This window comes from Heteronotia binoei, chromosome 4, assembly GCF_032191835.1.
Source record: "Heteronotia binoei isolate CCM8104 ecotype False Entrance Well chromosome 4, APGP_CSIRO_Hbin_v1, whole genome shotgun sequence".
NCBI classification, from domain to species: domain Eukaryota; kingdom Metazoa; phylum Chordata; class Lepidosauria; order Squamata; family Gekkonidae; genus Heteronotia; species Heteronotia binoei.
Window position 1 is genome coordinate 53,620,263 of NC_083226.1, and position 25,693 is coordinate 53,645,955.

At 40.0% G+C, this 25,693-nt stretch overlaps 1 protein-coding gene across 22 annotated transcripts in view; it reads left to right on the forward strand.

Annotated features, from left to right (window-relative positions):
• MPDZ (multiple PDZ domain crumbs cell polarity complex component) overlaps positions 1 to 25,693 on the forward strand; it is a 137,960-nt gene that overhangs the window by 39,103 nt on the left and 73,164 nt on the right. For 20 of the 22 annotated variants that reach the window (XM_060237292.1, XM_060237299.1, XM_060237294.1 and 17 more), the window contains exons 12-18: positions 40 to 129; positions 7,118 to 7,203; positions 9,600 to 9,746; positions 13,710 to 13,859; positions 15,853 to 16,041; positions 20,223 to 20,432; positions 22,662 to 22,778. In XM_060237292.1, coding sequence (XP_060093275.1) covers positions 40 to 129; positions 7,118 to 7,203; positions 9,600 to 9,746; positions 13,710 to 13,859; positions 15,853 to 16,041; positions 20,223 to 20,432; positions 22,662 to 22,778 — 989 coding nt within the window. The remainder of the gene's footprint in view (positions 1 to 39; positions 130 to 7,117; positions 7,204 to 9,599; positions 9,747 to 13,709; positions 13,860 to 15,852; positions 16,042 to 20,222; positions 20,433 to 22,661; positions 22,779 to 25,693) is intronic. The other 2 variants (XM_060237300.1, XM_060237301.1) reach the window with 2 other exon arrangements.

Genomic DNA, 25,693 nt, shown 5'->3' on the forward strand with positions numbered 1-25,693 from the left:
AGTATGTACGGAGCTGCTGAGATTCTTCTTCTTTTGCAGAAAGCTATGAAAGAGAGCAGGAAGCTCCATTGTTGACATGCAGTTCCAGTGTGGTTCATATTGGAGAAGACGTTAGTCCACAGCAATCAGGTCCATATTAATGACTTCTAGTAGCATTTTTTCTCCTTTTAGAGATGCATAAAAGGGGCACAGTAGCACTCTCAAGAGTTGGTCCTCTGTCTTAAAAATCTTGGAAAATTTGTGATGAGGTGTAATGTGTGAATCTGTATTGGAAGGGGGAAGGGAAGTCATTCCTAGAATTCACCACATGTAATTCTTTGCCTGGAATAAATGATATATTCAAATATTTATTTATTTATTTCTATTTATATCCTACCCTCCCCACCAAAGCAGGCTCAGGGTGTTTTTAAAGGGTTCCTTAGATATATGAGTGGTTCCTGGGATACTAAAAAGTGGCCCTCAGCCCACAATTGATAGTTTAGACACAGTCATTGTCTGTGACAGGCATTGCTGTTTCACTTTCTGGGAACTTTCTAACTTTATACTTAGGATCCCAGGCCCTTGTAATGAGCATGCCTTGCACAGAAGCTTAGCAGTGGCTCTCTTTAATTGTGCTTATATTCTTTGTCTGATTTGTGTTTGAAGCTAAACTGTTTCAAACACTTTCTTTTTTTTTCAAATAAACAATTTTTATTAGTAACATAAGGTAGCAAAACTATATCTACAACTTATAAAAACTTAAAAGCAAAAGAAAAAACTTTCTACCCCATATCTTACTTTCCCCCCACCCCTCCCCCCGTTACTTGACCCCCGCCAGTGTTATTTACTTAAAGGAAACAAATATTAAAGGTACCCTTAACTGTTAAGAAAAACCCAAAAGTTATATTCTTATTTTAAAAACCTTAATCATTATCAAAGATTGTCCAATGTCCTTTTATTTTCCACTCTTTTTCTATGTATCTTCTGAATTTCTTCCACTCCAACTTAAAAAGTTCCAAATAATAGTCTCTTAATTTTCTTGTTAATTTGTCCATTTCACTCCATGACATAACTTTTGTAATCCAATCCCATTTCTCTGGTATTTTTTCTTGCTTCCACAGCTGCGCATACAATGTCCTAGCAGCTGAGAGCAAGTACTATATTAAAATTCTGTCTTCTTTTGGAAATTTTTCCATTTGTAATCCCAGCAGAAAAGTCTCTGCCACTTTATTGAATTCATATCCCAAAATCTTAGAAATCTCTTGCTGAATCATTTGCCAAAATATTTTAGCCCTTTCACAAGCCCTTTCATTTGCCAAAACATTTTAGCCCTTCCACCACATATGGTAGAAAGAACCTTCATGCTTTTTACATTTCCAACACCTGTCTGGCATCTTGTTGTTCATCTTTGCTAATTTTTTTGGAGTCATATACCATCTATACATCATCTTAAAACAGTTTTCTTTAATACTATGACATGTTGTGAGTTTCATAGAATTCTTCCACAAATATTCCCAAGATTCCATCTTTATTTCTTTATTTACATTAATTGCTCATTTTATCATTTGAGATTTCACTACTTGATCTTCTGTAGACCATTGTAAGAGTAATTTGTATACTTTTGAAATTAATTTCTCATTATCTCCAAGCAGAACTCTTTCCATTTCTGTTTGCTCCTTCCTTATTCCTTCAGTTTGGATATCATTCTCCACCAAACTTTTTATTTGTTGCATTTGAAACCAGTCATATTTGTAACTCAGTTCTTCTGCAGTTTTCAGTTCTATTTTTCCACTTTGTAATTTTAGTAGCTGATTGTAAGATAGCCGTTTTTCTTTGGCTGTTTTAGCCGTTATCTTTATCACTTCAACTGGTTTCAAACACTTTCTTATGCTGAAATCCTGATCTTCTAACATGTTCTTTTTCACACATTTATGACTAAACCATCTCTTACTGCTAATGGAAAGAGTCTCTAAAACATGTTTTCTTTATTGCATCAATTTTCAACCCCTTACATATATGGTGAGTGCATGCTTACATACTGTTTTAACACCTTTATTTTCATCCAGTAACAGCTTTCCTCTTTTATTATTACTATTTATTAAATTTATGAATCACCTCCTGGCCAGTGCCGGGCTCTAGGCGATGTACAACAAAAGGTACACATAAAATCAATAAAACCAGTAATTTAAAACAGTTGCAACCCAATGAACATACTTTATAGTGTGCTATAATTCTGCTTTTCAGGCATTGAGAGCAGTTCCTCCCTTAAATAGAAGGAGGGGGAAGGAGGTGCCAGCCTGGCAGCCATCGCTGTCTTCAAACAAAAGTCTGGCGGAACATCTCTGCTTTGCAGGTCCTGCAGAATTGTGAAAGATCCTGCAGGGCCCTAATGACTTCCGGCAGGGAGTTCCACCAGGTTGAGGCCAGGACTGGAAAAGTCCTGGTCCTTGTTGAGGGCAGCTGGACCTCTTTAGCTCTTCCAGGAACATAGTGGAGGAGGCGGTCCAGTAGATACATCGGTCCCAGACCACTCAAGGCCTTAAAGGTCATAACCAGAACCTTGAATCTAATTCGGTACTCAGTAGCTGATGCAGCACAGGTAGAATGTGTGCTGTCCATGGTGTTCCCGTCAGGACTCGTGCCACCACATTCTAGACCTATTGGCGTTTCTAGGTTAAAGTCAAGGGTAGGCCAGCATAGACCAAGTTACAGTAGTCTAGCCTGGAGGTGACTGTCACATGGATTACCGTGGCTAGGTCTGGAGACAGGAGAGGAGCCAATTGCCTGGCTTGGCGTAGGTGGAAAAATGCTGTTTTAGCAATATGTGGGACCTAGGCCTCCATTGAAAGAGAGGCATCCAAGGTCACTCCCAAGCTCTTGACTGTTGGTACTGGTGTCAAGAGCGCCCTGTCAAGAGCAGGCAATCTACGCTACAGCTCCAGCCTCGGTCCCCCCAGCCACAGAACCTCCATCTTTGAGGGGTTCAGTTTCAACCTGCTTTGCTTCAGTCAGCCCACTACAGCCTCCAAACTCTCAGCAAAGCATAACGGGATTGAGGCCGACCAGTCACCCAATAACAAATGTAGCTGAGTGCCATCCGCATATTGATGACACCCTAGCCAAAAACTCCATACCAGCTGGGCAAGGGGGTGCATGTAGATATTGAACCACATTGGGGAGAGGAGTGCCCCTTGAGGAACCCCACAAACCAGGGGTGTCTTATGGACACATCCTCTCCTTGCACCACCCTTTGTCCCCATCTGTGGAGAAAAGAGGAGAGCCATTGTAAGGCCAACCCATGTATTCCCATGTCGGCAAGACAGTGAGTGAACAGATTGTAGTCGACTGTGTTGAATGCTGCTGTGAGATCTAATAATAACAGCAGTGCTGACCCACCCCGATCCAGCTGCATTTGCAGGTTGTCTGTTAGAGCAACCAGGACAATCTCAGTCCCATGGCCAGGAAGGAAACCTGACTGAAACAGGTCTAGCGCTGATGTGTCCTCTAAGAGGCCCTGGAGCTGCTCAGCTACCGCTCTCTCAATTACCTTACCCAGAAAGTGATGTTCAGTGGCGTGACTGGTTTGCTTTTAAAAGTTCAGTCATGAGTGCATGAAACCAAAGTTCCTACTGGTCTTGAAAACTGTCCATTATTAGAAGGTCTACTGAATTTATGTTCATGACAAGATATTTAAAGGTGAACTATAGAGTTATTCTTCATTGGGATTTAATGACCTGTTTACAAATGATTGGAACTAAAAGTTCTGTTCTGCTGGTGAAGTCTTAGGTGCACTAGTAGAGCTGTGTTTAATGCATGGGGGAGTGATTTCTCCAGTTCCCCCTTTCTGCTGCACACCTTCTCTCTAAATCCCCCAGAAGCAGAATTTCAGGCAGTAGCTGACCTGGATAGCTGAGGTTAGCCCGATTTTGTCAGATCTTGGAAGCTGTGCAGGGTCATCTCAGATGGGTGACCACAACAAATTCCATGGTTGCTATGTGGAGGCAGGCAATGGCAAACCACCTCTAGTAGTCTCTTGCCTTGACAATCCTATGGGACTGCAGTAATGTGGATGACACCCAGCTGTATCTGTTAGTGGATGGCTGCCCAGACTCAGCTCAGACATCTTGGACTGGGCATTGTGGGCCATGGCTGGTTGGTTGAGGCTGAGTCAGCTGAAGCTAAATCAAGACAGATTTGAAGAAGAGGTCCTGTACCTTAGTCATGGGGGCTTTGGAGGGGAAATCCAGTTCTCAGCCTTGGATGGGATATTTTTGGTTCCTGTGTCCAAGGTCTGGAGCCTAGGCGTGATGCTGGATGCTGCCTTGTCTATGGAGGCCCAGATCACAATGGCTGCCAAATTGGCCTTTTTTATCTTCAGCAGGCCCGGCTACTGGTTCCCTACCTTTCTTCCTGCAACTTGGCTATGGTGATCCATGCAATGGTCACTTCCACATTAGACTCCCAATTCACCCTACATGGGCCTACCCTTGCACCTGACTCAGAAGATGCAGCTGGTGCAGAATGCAGCAGCACACTTAATGTCTGCGATGCCTTTACAGGCACATATTCAGGGGGTTCTCTGTAAACTGCACTGGTTGCCAATAGAGTTCCGAATTGGGTACAGGGTTCTGGTTTTAAACTTTAAGGCCCTGAATGGCCAGAGACCAACATACCTCCGGGACCACCTCTCTCCATATGTCCCACAAAGGGTCTTAAGATTGGTTGATCTAGGTTGGCTGGTAGTCCCTGGCACAAAGGAGGACCATTTGGCCTCTACGAGGGCCAGGGCCTTCTCAACTTTGGCCTTGACCTGGTGGAACGAGTTCCCCATAGAGATTGGGGTCCTTCAGAACTTACTACAGTTCCGCAGGGCCTATAAGATGGAGCTCTTCCACCAGGCTTTTAGTTAAGGCCATGGACACTTGATAGAACAGCCCCTCCTGCTGCAGTTAGCCCAGAGCTGTTACTTTAACTGCTCATGAATGATACAAATTGCACTGAATTAGACCTAGAATATTGATGAGCAGACTCAGGGAGCTATCACCATCTTATTTATACATTGTTATGTATATTATTTTATACTGATACATTTTATCTTTTATATTCTTACGTTTTAATGATATATTGTATTTTATTCTGTTTGTAACCCACCCTGAGCCTGCTTTGGTGGAATATGTGGGATAGAAATTCCACATATAAAAATGAATAACTAAGCCAGCTGTGACTTGAAGACAAAAAAAAAGTGGCAGCAGGAAAGTCCCATTCCATAAGTTTCAGTCTGCTTGTGCCATTTTCAATTACTGTCCAATAACTATGAGTTTTTAAATATGTTGACTGAAATAACTTAGGTTTCTTGTGTTGAAGCCATTGGCAAAATGCCCATGGATCTCAGCTGCTCTAGTAATCACATATCATTGGATGGCTAAGGCAGTTCATGTCTTTGGTCTGAAGCATGCATGCCCAGTTTGTGACACATCAAACTAGCCTGCCATCCATGCATGGTAGCCCATTAGTCATGAAATATACCTACTGATAGTCTGCCTGATTATACAAAATCAGGGTAATGTCATGTGTGGTTTCATGGGACACAGCTTGCATAGGTCTGCTTTAAAATATAAAATTCTTATAGTTGCGCAGGTTGTCACACATGCACAGACATAATGAAGATGTTCACACTTCCTGCTCTTTCTCCACTTCTTTGGTATTGTCATTCTTCTTCCTTTAAACTTATTTTTCACTCATGCTTCCTTCTGTTTTTCATCCTTGAGGCAAACCACCAGTCACTCAGGTTTACCATTATGACTGGGCACCTCATTATGTTTCTCACAACATTCTTCCTTTCCCAAGCTGTCTTTTCTAAAGAACATTCTTCTTGTTGTACACTTGGACAATGTGTTTCTTTCTTGTGTTTTGGATGAGCTAAATCTATCAGACATGGACTTATACTCACAAACTTGCATTCTTCCACTGCCCTCTAGGGACCACATTTTAATGCTGTCCTCTGAAACAGAGGTCATAGCTTTGAGCATAAATCAGTCATACATATTGAGAATGCTCAGTGTGTCATTGCAGGTGGCTGTATTTGGATATTAAGTCATGCTAGTTGTGAACATTGCTACTTTGATTTGCCTGTGTCACTCTGCAAAAAACATGCTTAAAGCCTATTAATATTATTAAAGACATTGGGAAAACTGCATAATTGTCTCTCACACAACAATTCATGGAGACTGATGGTGCTGTGGAGATTTTACTCCTGTAAAATTGATCACACTAGCAGTGCCTGACAGCATTTTACTATGGCATTATAACCCCTGAGCAGCTGTTCTGTTTTAAGTTTTTTATTGCCATCCTTGGCTTTGCAAAAACCACAAGTAGGTTAAAAAATGGTATTGTATTTTTTAGCTGTTGGGTCACATTTCCAGTTGAAAGTGAGTGTAGCAAATAAATGTATTCAATTAGCTCACTATAAAAATGTACAATAAAAGCATTTAGACTTCCGTAGGGAAGACAGAAGGTGCATGTAATTTCTACATTCACAGAAACAAGAAGGAGCAGCAGAGGATAGCCAGAGAGAGACCTGCTTAATCAGGAAGTAAAGAGTAGTGCAATTAGCATTCTTTGGAAGAGAGGAGATGAAAGGAGATCCTTGAGGTAATGCATCTGTGAATAGAATAGCCAGAGTAAGCACTAAAAGGCTGCTTCTTGAGGTAATGCAACTCTGAATTTGAATAGCCAGGGTAAGTGCTAAAATGTTGTTTGGGTTAGTGTCAAATATATAAACAAAGTGGTGATTTAGGAATCCTCCTAAAAGGAATTTTATCATTAACTGCTTGTCTTGTGACTTCTTAACAGTTGTTATGTGGGTCTTAAAAAGAACCAATTGAATCCTGAATGTTTTAGTCTTCTTTAACCCTACCTCAATTAATTTGTGAAAATGCTGCACTGTGGTACTGTACTGTTTTTGATTTTATAACAAAATTCAGCAAGGATAAAGGTTGTGCAGTACAGACTTTTTAAATTTTATAAAAATGGGACAGATAAAAATCTAGCACAATCCAGCCATTATCTAAATATCAACAGCATGGTTATGAATGACATACACACATTATACTATAAACCTCTGTACTACATTTTTCAGGCTTTCAACTGTCATCCACAGAAGAAGGAGAAGAGGCATTGCTGAACAAGTGGCAGAGGATTGTGGGGCCAAATTATGAGGTTGTGGTATGTAAACCTCAAGGTCTTGCTGTTAATAGTTGTCTTTGTGCTTTATGGGGAGGTATTTCTCAGTTGTTTTTAAAGAACTTTGTGTTAGTCTTTTAAAAGTTTAAACTCTTTAAACAAAAATTATAAAACATTTTTCAGTACAAATATAAAATAAGATAGAGGGTGCCAAGCAAAACAATTTGTATCATGCTGCTTTCTTTAATACCCATTTGAATATTTCTGATTCAGCAGGAATATTGTGTGTAGATAGCAGGTGTCTCAAAATGAGTGGAATGTAGGATGTCTTTGTTTCACTGCGTGTGGTAGTGCAAGTTACAGCTGACTTATGGCAGCCCCATAGATGTAAGTTTGCCGTAGCATTCCTCTGCATCATGACCCTGGACTTCATTGGTGGTCTCCCATCCAAATACTAATCAGGACTGACCTTGCTTAGATTCTGAGATCTGATGAGATCAAACTAGCCTAAGCTATCCAGGACAGAGCTTCACTACATTCACACCATATAAATATAAATATTTAGAGAAGAGTCTTTGCAGCATTCATATATATTGAAATAAATTAACATTTGGCTCACCCTTTGCAGGTTATGTGAGTAATTGATAATGAAGTGGCCCTGTACCATTTTTATGTAAGATACCACAAAGTATACTTGAGACTCTCACTCATTATTTACATCACATGTCATTATTATTAATGGGAGATTTCATGTCAAAAGAAATAAAATGTAAATATTACATTTCACTTGCGAGCTGATGTAAGTAAGGTTGCCAGGTCCACTTATCTTGCTGGCAGGGCCTTTTTTTGGGGGGGAGCGAGTGGATGTTCTGGGGGATGTGTGTGGATATTCCACCCCCAACTGATCACTGAAAAGGTTTGTAGCCAGTTTGGGTTGTTAGCCTAAATTTGCTGCAAGCCTTCTTAGTGATCAGAGTTGCTGAAGGTTTGCAGCCATTTGAGAGGTCCCTTTTCCTTCAGTTTGATATAAAGGAAAATTAACTTGAGGTTATTGGTATGTTTACATTGTCATATTGTTCCTTATACCAATTCAGATGTCTAAATGTGTTACATGGACAATCCCACAGTTCCCTTTCACATTAAAAAACAGCTAGGGTAGGTTGATATGGATTGGAGACATAACATTGGGACACAGGAATCCCTGCAGCATTTCCCCAATAGAAAATTATCCTTCCCTTACAAGTTGTTATTAGCTGTGGCAGAAAAAACTAGAAAGACAGTGCAGGTGACTATCTTGTCCCCAACATGGGCTAACAGCAGCGTCAGGCCCAGTTTCTCTCAGAGAAACAATGTTAGAGCATTCAAGTTAAACAGTATTCAAAATGAAGTCTTGCTTTCTAGAGAATCCCTTGTTTACAGTTACTACTTTAAATGTGTAGATTGAGAACTATATGGTTGAAATTGAGGAGGGGCAATTGATCCACTAAAGTCCTTTTCTGTTTCTTCACCTACACCCCCAGACTGGCCCATGCCATCCAGGCCACATTGTGCCAGAGAGCTGGTGTTCTGTCAAAATTATCACAATATTGCACATTCAAGGTGACTTACAATAAATAGGCAATCAAATCCATGATTTAGCTATTATTTTATTTGAACAATGATGTATCCCATGTCTTGCTTTTGTATCTCATTTCAGAATTTACAGCAAGTTCTGTACTTGGTCCAAGATGGTCCAAGAAGTATCTTTGGTGTTGTAGCCTTGAACACACCCAAAGTTCCAAAGAAGGGTATTTAAGTATAATTCAGGAACAGGGTCATTGCTACAACTCTCTTCACATACTAGCACAGATGTTTCTCCACCTGGGAATTAGTAACCCATAGAGGATTATGTTGCCAGGTGTGCATCTTGGGTGTGCTTCACTGCTCCCAGGGGGGCGACAGCACTGTGCAATATTGGTGCTGAATCTGTCATCCAGGGCCTTTACAATACCTTGGAGACATTTCCGTTTCAGAATACTGTATTTGTTAGCCATTGTTCCAATGGTACCCATGGAAGCTGACTTCTGTTGTAGCGGGAGGTGTGGGGCCTTTGATTGTGGCATTCGTTCCATTTATTTGTAACTCCCTCTGACTACCTTTCATCTCTGAGGCAGCTGTAGCTACCAGCATCTGTTACCCTTTGCAAAGGAGAATGGGACGTTACAGCTGGCTGCTCCCTTTCATCCTGCATTGTGATTCCATCTTGTTTTGATGTGAGAAATCAATGAGAAGGGATGATGTTTGAAAGAAGGAAGCTTGTAGCTTAGGAAGCTGAGCATCTGTGGTAAAACGCTGTGGTTGCTGCTTTGAAATCTACTGTTCTCTTGTATGTATGAGTGTAATTTTAAAAACAACAGATTTCTAGCATTCTGCAGATTCATTATTTGTATCATTTCCAGGTAGCTCACGTGAATAAGTTTAGTGAAAGCAGTGGACTGGGGATAAGCTTAGAAGCAACAGTGGGACATCATTTTATCCGATCTGTTTTGCCAGAAGGACCGGTTGGACGATGCGGCAAGCTGTTTAGTGGAGATGAATTACTGGAAGTATGAAAACAATTTCTGATTTACTTCAACCGTCTCCTTACAAGAAATTTTGCCAAGTTTTTGTGTTTCTGTTATTTGTGCGTGTAGATATTGGTGTGTCTTCACTTTGGGAGCTGGCGGAGAAAGAATGTGACTAGAGGTATAAAAGACCTCGTAACAGCGGGGTGTGTGCAACTTCACAATAATGGACTAGAAGGTGCTACGAACTTCTGTGCAAATTTCATTCCTATAAATGCGGTTTGTAAAAGAAAACCCAAAACCAACAACAACTCACAGATCTACTTTCTTTAACAAGTTTAATTCAGTAGTACTTGAGGGCGAGATGTTCCCAATGGATGATGACAATGGTGACAAAAATTCAAACTGTGTTTTAGAAATCCCTTCTTTGTATTTCTGTTACATTCTTCCTGTGCTGCAGCAGTGTCTCAGCAGTGCTTCTTAGGGCACCATGTTTTCTAAAGCTGCTCTGGCTCAGGCATTGACAGGCTCCACACAAACAAAAAAAAGTGACAGGGGTTTGGTTTTTTTTAATAGATTGAAAGGTTTACTGTTCTGAAAAAAATTAAAATGCTGCTCTTGTAAGTAATTGTTTAGGTTTCAGAACTCTTCTTTTAAAACTCTGTTCTCTTGTTTTATTCTCTGGATCAGCAGTGTGAACCAACACTCGCCTGGTTCAAACTGGGGGAGATGAAGCAGACAGAGCACCTCCAGACTCATCAAAGAGACTTTGGGTGATCATAGGGCATTGACTTCAATGGGCTTAAAAGAATATAACTCCGTTTAGGACTGCATTGTCATACAGACATCATGTGAATAGAGTCATGATGAAATTGATTATTCATTGCCAGTGTTGGTCACCTTCTTCAATTGAAGATAGGAGGAGGATTACATGGAATATCATACTTCATTTGGCATCAAGATTGCTTAGAGTATTGCCTTCTATTTTAAAAAAAATGATTTTTAAGAAAAAAAAATCTAGTTCTTAAGAATTCTTCAGTGAAAAGTACTTTACTGATTTTAATGAGCAAATTTCCTGTGCAGCAGTTGCCTCACTGCTCATTGTCATAGCTTTCCATTGCTTGTTTAAATTAGTAACAGTCAAAACACATCAAAGCACATAATATAGAATATTTCCAGTGTAAACTACAGAAAAATTACAAACAACAGCAAATTAGATTCAGCAACAAAGAGAAAACAATTTCAGGAGTTCCTATCTATAGTTCCAAAATAAAATAATCTCCCAACACTTAAATGTCACATTTTTATGAACTCTAAATTTGTACCATTTTGCACAGTGTTTAGGATAAAATATTTATTTAACTGACTTCATTTATAGTCCACCTTTCTCACTGAGACTGAATGTGAATTGCACAATATCAAAGCTGTTTAAATACAATACTGCCATAAAATGGAGTTAAAATCAGAAAAGTGTACTAAACTGTATACTGCATGCAGTAATGTAATACATACAGCTGGTTGTGGAATAAAACAATGAAATGAGTCATAATAGCATTGAACCAAAAAATAACAATGAAAACCACCTAAAATTTTACAGGCATTGAATATGACCTTATTCCTTTTATAAAATGACCCAGTTGAACAATTCTGTTCTTCATATTCAACAGAATGGTAAAAGTATGGGAGCTTTAAATTCTGATTTATATTCAACATCTTTGTGTGTTGCAGGCAGCCAAGCTAACATATGCTTTATTGATTTGATTAATAGATTCTGAAAGCAGAATTTATAAATATAATTCAGAATAAGAATATATCTGTATATGTTTGGCTGGTGTCCCTAGCAGGCCCGTAGCTACGAGGGGGCCTGTGGGGGCACAGCCCCCTGACTGCTAGGCAGGGCCCCCTGACTTGGGGCCCCTAACCAGCCTCCAGTGCCTCGGCTGCATCCTTCTCCATTCTACCGTCATCATACACAGTTGCTTCTGCTTTCTTAGGGGCCAGAAGAATTCTCTGACCCCTCAGCAAGCAGAAACAATGGGGCACTTTCGGAGCCCAGGACTGAAACTTAAGCTCCCTGTTGCTTCTGCTTGCTTAGGGGCTGGAAGAAACTCTGACCCCTCAGCAAGCAGAAACAATGGAGCACTTTCAGTACCCAGGACTGAAAGTTAAGCTCTGTGTTGCTTTTGCTTGCTTAGGGGCTGGAAGATATCTCTGACCCCTCGGCAAGCAGAAACAATGGAGCACTTTCAGCGCCCAGGACTGACAGTTAAGTTCCAAGTTGCTTCTGCTTGCTTAGGGGCTGGAAGAAATCTCTGACCCCTCAGCAAGCAGAAACAATGGAGCACTTTCAGTGCCCAGGACTGAAAGTTAAGCTCCCTGTTGCTTCTGCTTGCTTAGGGGCTGGAAGAAATCTCTGACTCCACAGCAAGCAGAAACAACGGGACACGTTCAGCGCCCAGGACTGAAAGTTAAGCTCCATGTTGGGCTGACGTTGGGCTAGAGGGCGCCTGCAAGAAGAGGCCGTTCTGGCCCTCAGGTGGGGTGGTGGGGGTAGGGGTGGATGGCTCCATTGCAGACAGGGCAGGGTAGGGTAGGCTGGCACACACAAGTGGAGGTCCTGGCTGCAGTTCGGGGCTGGGGATCAGTGGAGAGGTGATGTTTGCCTGTAGGGGTTTTCTGGCCTGGTCTCGCTGGCCACCTGAGCAAGGGTGGGAGCTGCACTTGGGCAGCCTCAGCTCGCCCTCCAACAGGAAGAAATCCGAATTGGAGGTCTTGTAGCCCCAGAAGTCAGTTGTGACTTGGTGGCCCCTTCCACCCCCCCCCTTTGTCCTGCCAGGCTTTCCTAGCTGGATCATGCTACAGGTAAGGGCAGGAGACCGTGCGGCATGTATCTAAACTTCTGAGTGGCTCCCCACCAGAGCTGCTGGAAGAGGGGTGAAAAGGAATCACCTTGGGGCAGCTGTGGGAAGGGAGGAGGCTGTATGGCAGCGAGCTGGCAGCTATCCTCAGCGGTGGTAGGAGAGAAGGCCATGGAGGTCACTATGTGCCCCCTGAAAAAAATCAGGGCCCCCCAATTCTTCAAATCCTGGCTACGGGGCTGGTCCCTGGCCTTATTTTTCTGTAGCTTTTTACATTAGGCCTGGCAGTTTAAATAATATTGTATTACATCATCTGATATAAGACTCACAGATTCACCACTAGAGGGTCCTTTCACCCTCTAATACTTTTCTGCTTTTAAATTATTGTAACAAACTCTGCATTCTACTTTCTGCTGTTTTGTATTTTTGTACAATTTGCAGCAATCATTTCCTGAATCTTCTGCTCTTGTGAGTGTTGCAGTTTCGTCTTTGTCACTTTGTAATTCCAGAAAGTCAAGGACTATATAACAAATATAATTGAATGACAGTTTATCTGACTTGGCTACACTGTGACATTTGGGACTGCAAGTGAAGCCATATTGCCCTCACTTTGAAATCTCAGTCTAGCATTAGTTACACCAGAAAGGACATTGGATTCTGGCTTCCAGTAAACAATAGTTACATTTGGTTGTGCATCCAAATGTACATTATATTGTGCATTACACCAGATGCAGCCCATCTTATTATGCCATTGTATTTTTGTTGCTGGAGCACCTGCTGGTCGGCAAGGAGATGGAAATACAAACACTTCTATGCACCCCCACCCTACCAGCTGCTTTTTTGAAGGGTATGGAAAGATTTACAAAATTTGGATCCCTGATATGACTGAACTATTATTTTTGTTACATGGAATGTTATCTTGTTCTGCTACCACTATCTACATGTATGGTGTGGTATGTATCCCATTGACTGAAATGTGAACACGCATATATTCAGAGTCTGGACTTTGTTTTAAAATGCACATTTTTGCTGCAGAAAATTATATGGCTATATTCAGCAGCAAGCAGTCCTGGATTGGAAGTGTGTTTTCCTTTCAAAAATGTTCTTTGTTTTTGTCTCTATTAAGTATTTTGTTTTCTGTCAACAGGTAAATGGAATATCTTTGCTTGGAGAAAATCACAAGGATGTTGTAAATATTTTAAAAGAACTTCCCATCAAGGTAGCAATGGTGTGCTGTCATGCAGCTGCTCCACCTGTTAGTCAGTCCATATTGGATGAGTCTCAGATGATAGAGCAGGTAATATAATATAAAAACATGTTTTGGTGTGTGGAGGAGTGCTGTGCCTGTTATATAGATTGGCCTTTTGGGGCCAAACATGAGCAATCAGAAGACTTCTACAGAGAACAGGTTAAAAAAATCCCTTTTCTGCCTTAACTGTCCTTCCTAGCTGGTATGTACTATCAGAGAGCCATTCTAAGCCCTCACCCTGTGCTCCAGCTTCACCTGCCCTTATGGCCCAACAAGGACAGAATAGCCTCAACTCATTCCAAAACAGATGGTGTCACTGACTAGCTGCCTTTGGTTCTTCTTGGCTGCTTCTCCTGAGGGAATGTGGAATCTTACAGAAAGGATACAGTGAGGAAATGCTGGGATAAGCATTTAGCTCATAAATCTGCTGCAGTCTTGTGACTTTCTTACAATTGTAGAGTGAATTTTACAAATGCAAACAATAAAGAATCTTGTCACATTGTAAAGACATTTTATCTCTTCTAACACACATGTCAGTTGTTGGTTATGTAGGTAAATGTACTGGTGTGGATACCAGTAATCTTATTTCTCTGTTACAACAAAAGCTTCTTTTTGTTAGAAAAACTGTTTAACATCAGTAGTAACTGTTTGGGTGCAGTGAAATGCAGGATGTGGCTTCTGTCACTGAAGATTTCTCGTTCTGTTTGGTTGTCTCAGCAGCCATTGCTGCTTGACATAAGCCATTTTGGAGCTTAAGGCCTTGTTGTAATTTGAGGCTTAATACCATTTATACAGAATTAATACAGTAACTACAACAGTGTATCCAAAAAAAGAAAGAAATGGCAAGAATATAGACATGAGACATCTTCGGTGCAGGGAAAAATAGGATTGGGGTGTGTGTGTGTGTGTGGAATCAGATAAATAGGGTTTTACTTTTATAAAGAGCAAGTCCAGAGTCTTACAGTTGTCTTGAATTTGGAATATCTAGTTTAAATTCCTACTTTAGATTTTATAGGGTGGATTCAGTCAAACTACTGTGGTTATTTTAGATTTTCCCAAGCTCTTGGGTAGACATAGCAGGATTTCCCCCCCTTTGAATGCCAGGTCCTTCTGTGTGTCACAAAATACCAAGAAAGTGTGATAATGGCACAGTAAAGTATTAACAAAATCAATATGTCTTTTGGTCTTTGATTATTATAAGCAAACTGTTTTCAAAGCCTTCTTCAGTTTCAAAACAGTTTTGTCACGCAGTTTGAGAGGATGGCATTGAAGAAATTCCAGTAAAAGAAGGGTGTGCTGAACTAGTTGCACACTTATTCAGATCCTGACCAGTCTCTAGGTTTTTTTAATTTTTTTTTGTGGGGTGGGGGACAAGCAAGCTAGAAATTGTCTGGCACTGTGTGAAGCAGTACTGCTGTGCAAACAGTAAATCCTAATGAATTTGGTTGCCACAAAATGCTATCAACATAAATATCCAATTGAAAATAAAATGATAATTTACAGATGTGTCTTCAGAGGTTTGGAATGCAGATATAATTGGAAGTACAAAACCAAAACATCCTTCTTTTTCTCCACATATCTTTATGACATTTGAAAAGGAACTTGTTCATTTCTCCTTTCTCCCCCTCTGCCATTATTAGCTCATCTGTACAATGCTTGTGTAGCTTCAGATGCTAGAAAATGTGAAGCAAAATCAGTCCTGGCTTCCTGGTCTGCCATTATTCAATACTCAAATCCACATTTTGTCTGAACTTCGTTCTCTCTCTCTCTCTCTCTCCCCCCCCCCCCCCGTCCCTATGTGTTTTATTTGAAAATGCATGTTTGATGTAGAAGTTCTGGATGTAGTACTGGTATACTTTGACTTTCCCAGAATTTATAACATTTTTATAGTATCTTCATATGGTATCAGCAAAGTTCCTCAAGTACTAATGAAATATAATCAAGGATCTACTAAGAATAGTGGTATTCTTTGTAAATGATTTGTGGAAGTATATCTATTTACATATTGATTTCTTACATATACTTTGTAATTTTTTCCCAGTCTCATATAGATCTTGGTGGACTACTTGGTTCTTCAGAGACAGATGATGCTGATTTAGAAATGGCTAATATCAGCCAGAACACTGATGATGTTCAGGGATCTTCTTTGGCAATGTGGGAAACAGAAATACAGCAAATAGAACTAGAGAAAGGGAGCATGGGACTTGGCTTTAGCATATTGGATTACCAGGTAATTTTTGAATTCTTTATTTTACAGAAAGAAAGTAACTACTTCAGTGTATTTTGTCTCCCCTTAAATAAAATTTGGAGGCAATTTAAACATCACTTATTGTCAAAACTAATTTTGCTCCTTCATTCCAAATTGATTATCTCATACCATTGATAAGAAAAAATAATTGTGCCTGTAGAGGATCAGTTATATAAAACTGCATTAACATCTCAGGTATTTGATAGTATACATTTTAATAATCACTTAATAATAGTACATCACTTGATAAGATGACTGTACTGAAGAACATAGCATAAGTTACTCAGGTGCCATGATAATTTTCAGTGTTCAGTTTCTAATGATCAATTAATCTTCTTGATACTAGTTTCCTATATGCTTCAAATGTCTGATTCTGTCCTACTTGATTTCCATTAAGGTGGGGTAAGTGAGTGGGTGGCTTGTGGCTAAATGGACTTTTATGCTTGCTTGACTTACCCCCGCATTTCTTGGCAGTCAAGTCCACAATGACTGGAATCAGTCTGGACATAGCTGTTCCACACATCTGCCCTGCCTCTGCATTTTTAGTTTTGGAGTCCATTTATTTTCATCTGCATGTGCTTTAAAAAATTAGGATTTTCAAGGGACAGTGCTGTTGCCATTGGTGGCATCATTGGTGGTGTCATGACACTCCCTCCTTATTTTTTGCATATAACTTAGATCAATATATCAATATCATGGCTGCATTTTTAAAAAATGCACTAAGATATCAAAATACTGGTATACTTTGTAATGATAGGTTCATCAGGTTCTCTTAATTCCCAGCTTTCATTTAATAAAGTGTCTAACTGCTTCCTTTGTGTTACCTCTGACAGAATTATTAATATTGCCTTTGATCTTTATTTGGGGAAATTAGCATGGAAAGGCAGAGCATAGCAAGAGGTGTGGGGCAAAGCAAGGATCTTTTATCTGGAGATAGTCCCAAATAGACCCTCTTATTTGAGTCAATAACCAGGCCAAGTATTCAAATAAAATGTTTTTTTAAAAAAGAAAATAATAAAATTGAAACATACACACATAAATGGGATGACTTTCACACAAGATATAGAAACAAAGATATAAATGAGTGAGATAGGGGTATGAGAGATGGGATAATACTATACCAGATTTTGGAAAATGGTTCAGCCTGAAGATGGACAAGAGGAGGTGCTCTACATAGAGAATACCTGATGTGAGCCAGGGGTACTGCTGTGTGAGCAGTCAGCAGAACACTGATCATGACAAAAACGGGATGTATTTATAACCAAAAACGTATCCTGAAGCTAATGTAAATGTGGATGGACTAATATGACAAAAGACCAATGTATTTCTCTTTTAGCTGCATTGACACACTCAAACAGGGACTTTGGTTGCTTATCCCATTACATATATTGAACCCATCTCCCATTGTCATTGACAGACAATCTCACATTTTTACATACTACTGTTTTGTTGCTTTCGCATGCTCATGCTACTCAGATCAAAGGTTTGGTCCATTTGTTAATTTTACTGCATACTGCTGTTTTGTTGCTTTCACATGCTCATGCTACTCAGATCAAAGGTTTGCTCTATTTGTTAATTTTACTATTCTGTCATTTTACCATTTTACATTCTAAACCACTGCCTACCAGATAATTTTACTTCACTGACATTGGTTCTTAAATCTGTACCATGTTGCTTTCTGGGCCACTGCCTACCAGCTATGTATGGCTCTGCTCAGCTATGTATGGCTTTGCTCACTGTGCTGGATTTCTCATCTGATGAAGTGTGCTTAAGAGCACCTGAAAGCTTATGTTCTAAATAAAAATTGGTTGGTCTTAAAGGTGCAACTTGACTCCTGCTTTGTTCAAAAGACTTAATGGTTTCAGGAGTTCCTGACAAAAACAATGTCTATGTTCTTCCAGGTGTTAGACAAAAAGAAGGATTTGTCTTAATAGGTGTGATGGCAAATTCTGTAAGGTGGGGCTGCCTAGGTAATGGTTCCTTGATAGCCTGGCCTGAAGCAGAGAATGCAGATTTTGGAAGATTTACTTAAAGTGATTACTTGAAGGAGGGATGCACTAGAAATTCTATAGTATAGCAGAAGGGGAATTGGTTATATTAATGTAGAAAACAGAATAGGTGTTAGCTACAAGGAGTTAGTCCTAAGGGAAATCAACACAGACTGTTCACTGGAAGGTCAGATGCTGAAGCTCAAATACTTTGGCCACCAAATGAGAAGGGGTCACTCCCTGGAGAAGATTCTGATGCTAGGAAAGACAGAAGGCAAAAGAAGAAGGGGACGGCAAAAGATGAGATGGCTGGACAGTGTTACTGATGTAACAAACACGAATTTGAACAGACTTCGGAGGATGTCGGAAGAAAGGAGGGCCTGGCGTGACTTTGTCCGTGGGGTCGCAAAGAGTCGGACTCGACTGTGCGACTGAACAGCAAAAACAAGGAGAAAATGACATTAGTAACAGAACATAATTCAATCATACCATTGTGCTTGAGGCAGGATCCTTTTGTCTGTGTCCCTTGTCCTGACAGTAGGTAGCCTCTTAGCCCATTAGAAACTGGGATCTTGTGGCAGATTGCCCAGCCTTTGTTACAGAGGAGAGAGAAGAATGGAGGGGGGGAAGGAACACAGGAATGTTGTAATCAGCTTATCACTGAAACCTGTATCTCTCTCAGGTTCAGAAATGGTTCCTGGCAGACCCATCATTAATGTCAAGCCTGGTGTTTCTGAGGGCACTGCTTCGGAGGCTGTGGGTCTCTCTGGGTATCGGGGTGTCTCTACTCAATGAGGAAAGACCATCCTTGGCTGGAGGGTGGATGCCCTGGCAACACTTGCTCTAAGATGTGCCTTTTTTGTTATATCTCCACAAGGGAAAGACTAGAAACTTATTTTTAAAGAATGAAAACTGGAGATTCAGAGAACCTGCTGAACTTATCATTCAACATTATATTGATATTATCAATGTTTTAACAAAATATCAAAATGAAACCACTTTTCTTCAGTGAGGGGGAGAGAGAATGGTTTGGCAATGACGACCAGCATCAGCAAAAAGTGGGATGGAGATGGGTGGGACAAAGAAAACCAACAGAATCATTATGCATGAGAAAAAAGGTGGCTAAAAAGTGACTCCCAGAAAAAGTTTGGGTAAAAGTTATCTCAAAAGAACTGGGGGAAAAACAGGAAAACAAGAATAACAGCAACAAAAACTAAATGAAAATTAAAGGCACAAAAATGCACGCAGAAGTTTGGATAAACTGGAGCAGTGTGGGACTAGAACCTATGTGTGGGGGAAAAACATGAGGAATAGCTTCATGGGTAAACTCTTGGTTCAGGCTGCATTTCTTACTGTGGTAAGTGGAGTGTTTTAACCTAGATCACGGGTTTATAAAAAGGGCTTTGTAGGACTTAAATTCATAAATGGGTTTTTTTTGGCCTGTAATCAGTAAATAGCTACTCAGATGTACTTTAAGTACTTGCCATAAATGTTTTAAAGGTTATACCACATTATACTCCTGTTAATTTTTTTCAGTGTTAATTTTTTCAGTATATATACAAGTATTAATTATAGGGAAGCACTTTCCATGAGAAGCCATTCAGCTAATCACTGCCTGGAATTGCCAGACTTTTAGCATACGTGGACACTTACACATCCTGAATAGAATGAGAAAAAGAAAAGCTTCTTATTTGAAACAGTGCATTGTTTAGCTCAAGTTGTGCTTTCTTGTGTGCATGGGAGCTCCCATGCAAGAATAGATTTATCAATAAATGTTTTGGGCAAGTTCATGTTTTCCTCAAAATAAAACGTCTGATAAAGGAGCTTTGTTGAGAGCCAGTCTGGTGTAGTGAGGAAGCTTTGCTCAAGAGCCAGTTTTGTGTAGTGGTTAGGAGCAGTGCGCTCCTCACTCCTGGGATTCCTCACTCCTCCACATGCAGCCAGCTGGTGACCTTGGTCAGTCACAGTTCTGAACAGTTCTCTTGGAACTATTTCAACCCCACCTACCTCATAGCATGTCTGTTGTAGAGAGGAAGGGAAGGAGATTGTAAACCACTCTTAAGACTCTGAATGAAGGGTGGGGTATAAATTCAATATTTCCTCCTCTTTATTTTAAATTGTGTGAACACATAAACTTGGTTTTCTCCTTCTCCCCCCCCCTTTTTTTTTAATAAGGATCCAGTGGACCCTGCCAACACAGTGATAGTGATCCGTTCCCTTGTCCCTGGGGGAGTTGCTGAACAGGATGGCAGTCTCCTTCCAGGAGACAGGCTCATGTTTGTCAATGACATCAACTTGGAAAATGGCAGCCTGGAGGAAGCTGTGCAAGCACTGAAAGGTGCACCCATGGGAACAGTTAGAATAGGAGTCGCTAAACCATTGCCGGTAAGGATGTTAGCTTTATAGGTTTATGTTTTGTATTTTGCAGTAGAAAATTATACCTGACACATGCATATCAGTTTCTTAACCTGTCAGTGATTCATCGCTATATCTATGAACTGTGTATGTGCAGCCAAAGTATAACAACCCTGGAGGAGGCAAGAAATTGACAGAGATAGTTTGCCATTGCCTGCCTCTCTGTAACAACCATGGACTTCCTTGGTGGTTTTCCATCCAAATACTAACCAGGGCCAGCCCTGCTTAGCTTCCAAGAGCTGATGAGATTGGATTTGGGCCAACCATGTCAGGGTTGTGTGAACTGAATCATAGCGACAAAGGTTTAAGGTGATTTGAAGATCTGTCTGTGGTATGTCATCAGTGACAGCTTGCTGAAACATGTGCAGGTCACTTTTTAATGCTGCAGTTTCATGCAGTGAATATGCATTTGTGAGCCAATCCCCACTGCCTCTAATTTGCAAAAAATATCTGCTTGAGATTTATGGAAACAGTTCTGTCATCTAATAGCATATTGGTCTGGCTTGGGAATGGCCTTCATTGGGCATGGTAATGTTAAGGTACAGTCCCCCCCCCTCAAAAAACTGAATTAAAATAAGAAAACGAACACTTGGGGAGGAACACTTTGTTATTTCTATTTTTGTTGTGCATCCTTTAGTCTCTCTAGCTCCCTTATTAGAAATGCTGACACAGGCCAAGAGAGGCAGCCTCTCTGAACACTAAAATAATGTGAAAAGTTTCCTCCACTAAGAAAACTAAACAGAAACTTGGGACGAAATTCAAATATGAACTTAGCAACAATCTCTCTTTTATGTATCATGTACTATCCAGAAACGGGGGGGGGGGGGTGTTACTTGTATTTTGAAAGAGCCAGTAAAATAAACATCGCTGCTACTAAGTCTTGATATATAGTCAGTAATTTTTAAAAGCGTTGAATATGCTGTTAGACTGGCATTGAATCCCATGATGCATGGATGTGCAGACATTTCCTTGTCCTGGTGATGGCACATTCCTAGATTACTCTCCTAAACAATTTATCCAATGTACATGTCCCCCTCCTGGCAGTTCTTCAGATCTTTATTTAGTTCAGAGACAATGGTGTGGTTGCAGGCTCCTCAAGAATCAGCATTTTAGTTAACTTTTGAAAAAACCAGCTGCTATTACTCATATATAGAGGGCAAGGGCACCATAGCTGTTGCTTCTTTTTGCATACATGCTGAGAGGTACAGCAAGATGGTGATATGAGATCACTTAGTGATGGAGATAACTCCTCCAAAGATCTGGTCCTTTCCCTATTCCTCACTAAGGTACACTTGCTGGTGTCCGCTTTCCTTGTTGTTTCCTGTCCCTGGGTCTGTGGGACTGCTGCCCATAGTCCTAGGCTTGACATTGGTGAGATCATAACTCTGGCTTCTTGTTTTCCTGTTATATGACTCTGATCATATATGTTCATCTGCTCTAGAAAGGTTGAAGACTTTTATGGCATTGATATCGGTGCCATTCTTTATTCATTCATTCATTTGTTTGTTTGTTATAAAGATAGTGGAAACAAAGATTATGCTGGACTAAATATTTCCTTAACCTAATCAAGTTTATGTTGAAAATGGCAATGACGGAGTAAAAAGCAGTTTATGTCAGGTTTATAGAAACTTCTGTTTAGGTAACTCTCTTAGTGGCCTACAGTTAGATCCACAATCCTGTTAGGTAGAACTATTTATAATTAAGCTGGTTTATACTTCATCTTGGAGCTGTGGAAATTATTTCAGTGTAAATTACTTCCAAGCAGTTGTTTTTAGGGTCTAGGAATAAATGGGATTGAATTCACTGGAGGCAAAATTGGTTAATTCCAGGTTTGTTTTTAAAATATTCCTTAGACATGGATTCTTAGACATATAGTGAAATTGTTTTTAAAAGCAGATACTCATTGTTAGAGCTAATCAGATTTTGTGCTGCCAGCACTGGAACTAAAGGTCTCACTCTTCTGTAGGACTGAAAGACTATTTCAAAATCCTGGGTCACCAATATAAATAGTTTTTCAATGGTTTTTCCCCCAGCCCTGTAAATTATTACATATGCTTAGGACTATAAGATCTTTTCTAGTGATCTGTCCTCTGAGCTTCATAAATCATTCTTTCTTTCTAAAATTCCCTTAACATCAATCACTTTGCATGTCCTGAATACTGGCCATCCTCCAACTCAAGAGCTTCATTCTTTCTGCAGCTTTCACCAGAAGAGGGCTATGTTTCTGCTAAGGAAGATTCCTTTTTCTACACTGCCCAGTCCTTTGAGGAGGAAGGGCCAGCTGATTCAGCCCTCTTCCATGCTGAGCTGGCTTTGGTTAGTGACCCATTCCTTATCATGATAACGTGTGCAAACCTTTGAAATCTGTGTCTACTTATTGATCAGCCTTTTGTCTACAATCAACATGGGAACAGTCTTCAAGCTGTAATGTTAAGATGTATTTTTAAAAGTGAAACATTTAAGACTGTGGCTTAGTGAAACAAGATGATGATAATGGAACGTCTCCTTGCATATTAAGAATGGACACTCTGGCTAGTAGCATTTTATCTATAGGAAATCTAGAGTAATACTTCAGAATAGATTTCTGAAGCTAAGATAATTGCATATTGCCCCATTTTGAAAAATCTGTTCCGTACACAAAAAGCAAATTTAGGTTGTAGTGTACTCCTATACTCACTGATATGAATTTCTGAGTAAACAAGTGCAACTTTTGACTGTCAGTCATCTGGAAGGGAAGATGCATGCCATTCTACATAGGCTCTCTTTTTTTCTTGAATATTTTTGCTCAGTTATATTCTGTTTTAGGTGTGAAATACTGTATAATTCTTCTAGAAGCTAAATTTTCTTTTTGGTAACACAGCTGTAACAAATAACACGGGACATCATCCAGCCAAAGTTCTGTGATTTCATTGGAAAGGTTGGACACTTGTACCCTCTGGTAGCATTTAAGCGTACCCTCTGGTACCATCTTCCAGGGGGGAAAAATGCTTTTATCAACCACTAGGAGATCAATGTTTGCGAATGGTGAAGTAGGATAAAACATTACTTATTGCTGCAAAAGTTCTTTATAAATATATGGCAGATAACTTCCTTACTGAAAATAGGAAAACACACAATTGACAAAACTGACAATTACAAATACTTAATATGTTTTTGTAATCAATAGTTAAATACACACAAAAAGCAAAAAGAAGGTGCAGATCCAAATACTAAACACATTACAGAAAACTATCATGAGCTGAGAAAATGAGCTGTTTATAAGACATTATGTATCCAGAATATTAATTGCAAACTAGAAATTACAAACTGTGACAACATTGATCATGTGATACACTGTTAAGTTTTTAAATGCATTATTCAGAATTCCTCAGCTAAATTCTTTCATCTCATTAGTATTCCAATTACATCACTTCTCTCATATTTTTATACTGTCTCTGTGAGATCTTGCTCCTGTTTTTAAGTAATATGAGAATCATTTCCAATTTCTGCTTCCCATGGTGTTCCAATACTATCTATAGGAATCAGTCATATTGGTCAAGTCTTGGAAAGATGCTAGAATTTGAAGAACTCAGTAGTCAGGTAAACCAGTGGCCTAACTCTTTAGAAGGTACCTTCATATATAGGCAGCTGATTCAGTTAGTTCTATGCCAGCATCATTGTTTCCCATGAATCATTGATCAGTTTAAGTGAAGATGAGCAGCAGTGCACAGCCTGCCCCATTTCTCTTTTACTTTTGAGGAAACTCTACACTAGCCATTATCTGCATGTTTTAAAACATTTTGTACAATTCTAGGGTTAGAAAATGTGAGTTTTAGAAAAGGCGAAAGCTAAATTCCTCAGGAAAGTAAACTCTGTACTATACTCAGAATAAGATCCTAGAATGAGCATAGATCTGTTTATAGACTGCTTAATCTGACTGGATTGACCATAGACACAAATGACCTGGAAATTCTCCAACTGAGTGGAAGCGGCTCAATCATGTTACTGTGCTGTTACACTATGCCCATTCATTTTTTAAATAGCAAAACAAACTTGCACTGGAGAACTGGTGGATTGTGTGCAATGACATGATTCATGCTTTGTTTATATTTGATTTACTGTCCATATATTATCAGATTTTATTTGAACATGATGGAAGTCCAGGATTACATGCATGGGCTGCAAACCAGCGCTATTAAAGTGTATGGCATGACTTCAGTGGAAGTAGGATTACACCTATGCCATTTGGGTTGTTAGGAAGAGAGTGATTTAATGGGTGCAATGTTGGGAAACAATAAACATGTAGGTTCTGTTTGGGGACATATGCTGGAAATGATTAAATACAATAAATCATATCAAATACAGTTTAATAAATTAGTAATAAATAAAAGCCTGAAATGATTCAGCCATTGTGTTAAATATAATAGGAACTGAAACAATCTGCAGTCTATAAACCACATGGACTCTCAAATGTATAGATTGATAACATATATAATAACCTGTTAAATCAATTTAGAGAAACCTTAAAAGGATGCACAACAGGCCCTGAATTCAGTAGGAACTCGCAGGAGTGCAGCTCCTGAACTTTTCTGAAAGTTCCCCCTTCTCCCCCCCATCTTGTCCATTGAATAGTAGGTGCAGCTGCATAACAATCCCGGTATTAGGAGAGCAGGCAGCCAGCCAGCCACCAGGAGCTCTGCCACAGCCCCAGCAGCCCTCATTAACCCCTGGAGAAGCCCACACCACCCTTTCTCCACTTCTTATGTGATTTTGGGTGGGTGGTGGCTTGCTGGCCTTTTGACTATTGGGGGGGTTGACCAAGGAGACCCCCTGGTGAGCAAGGCCTGCTTGGGCTGGCTAGATCTTCAGCCAGCCTAAGCGGGCCTTGCCAGCCCAGGGCTCTCCTTTCTTGTGTTAGGTTGCTTTTGGCTGGTGTGTGTGTGTGGGGTGCATATGCTAACGAGTTATGCTAATGAGCTCCACCACCTATTTTTCTACAGAATGACCCCTGATGCACATTATTTCTGTATTCAGTCACTAAACAACATATGAGATTTATTTCATCTGCAGAAAGTTAAATGAAGCCAAATTATTTCTTTAAAACATCAGATGCTGCCTATCTGAGATTTGATACACTTTCAAAATCAGCTTCAAACCATGCTCTGAGATTAATGCTGTACTGACCTTATTGAATATAACCTTGTTGGTTTTATAGGTGTCTCTGGACTCAAGCTTTGTTTCTATTGTCCTTA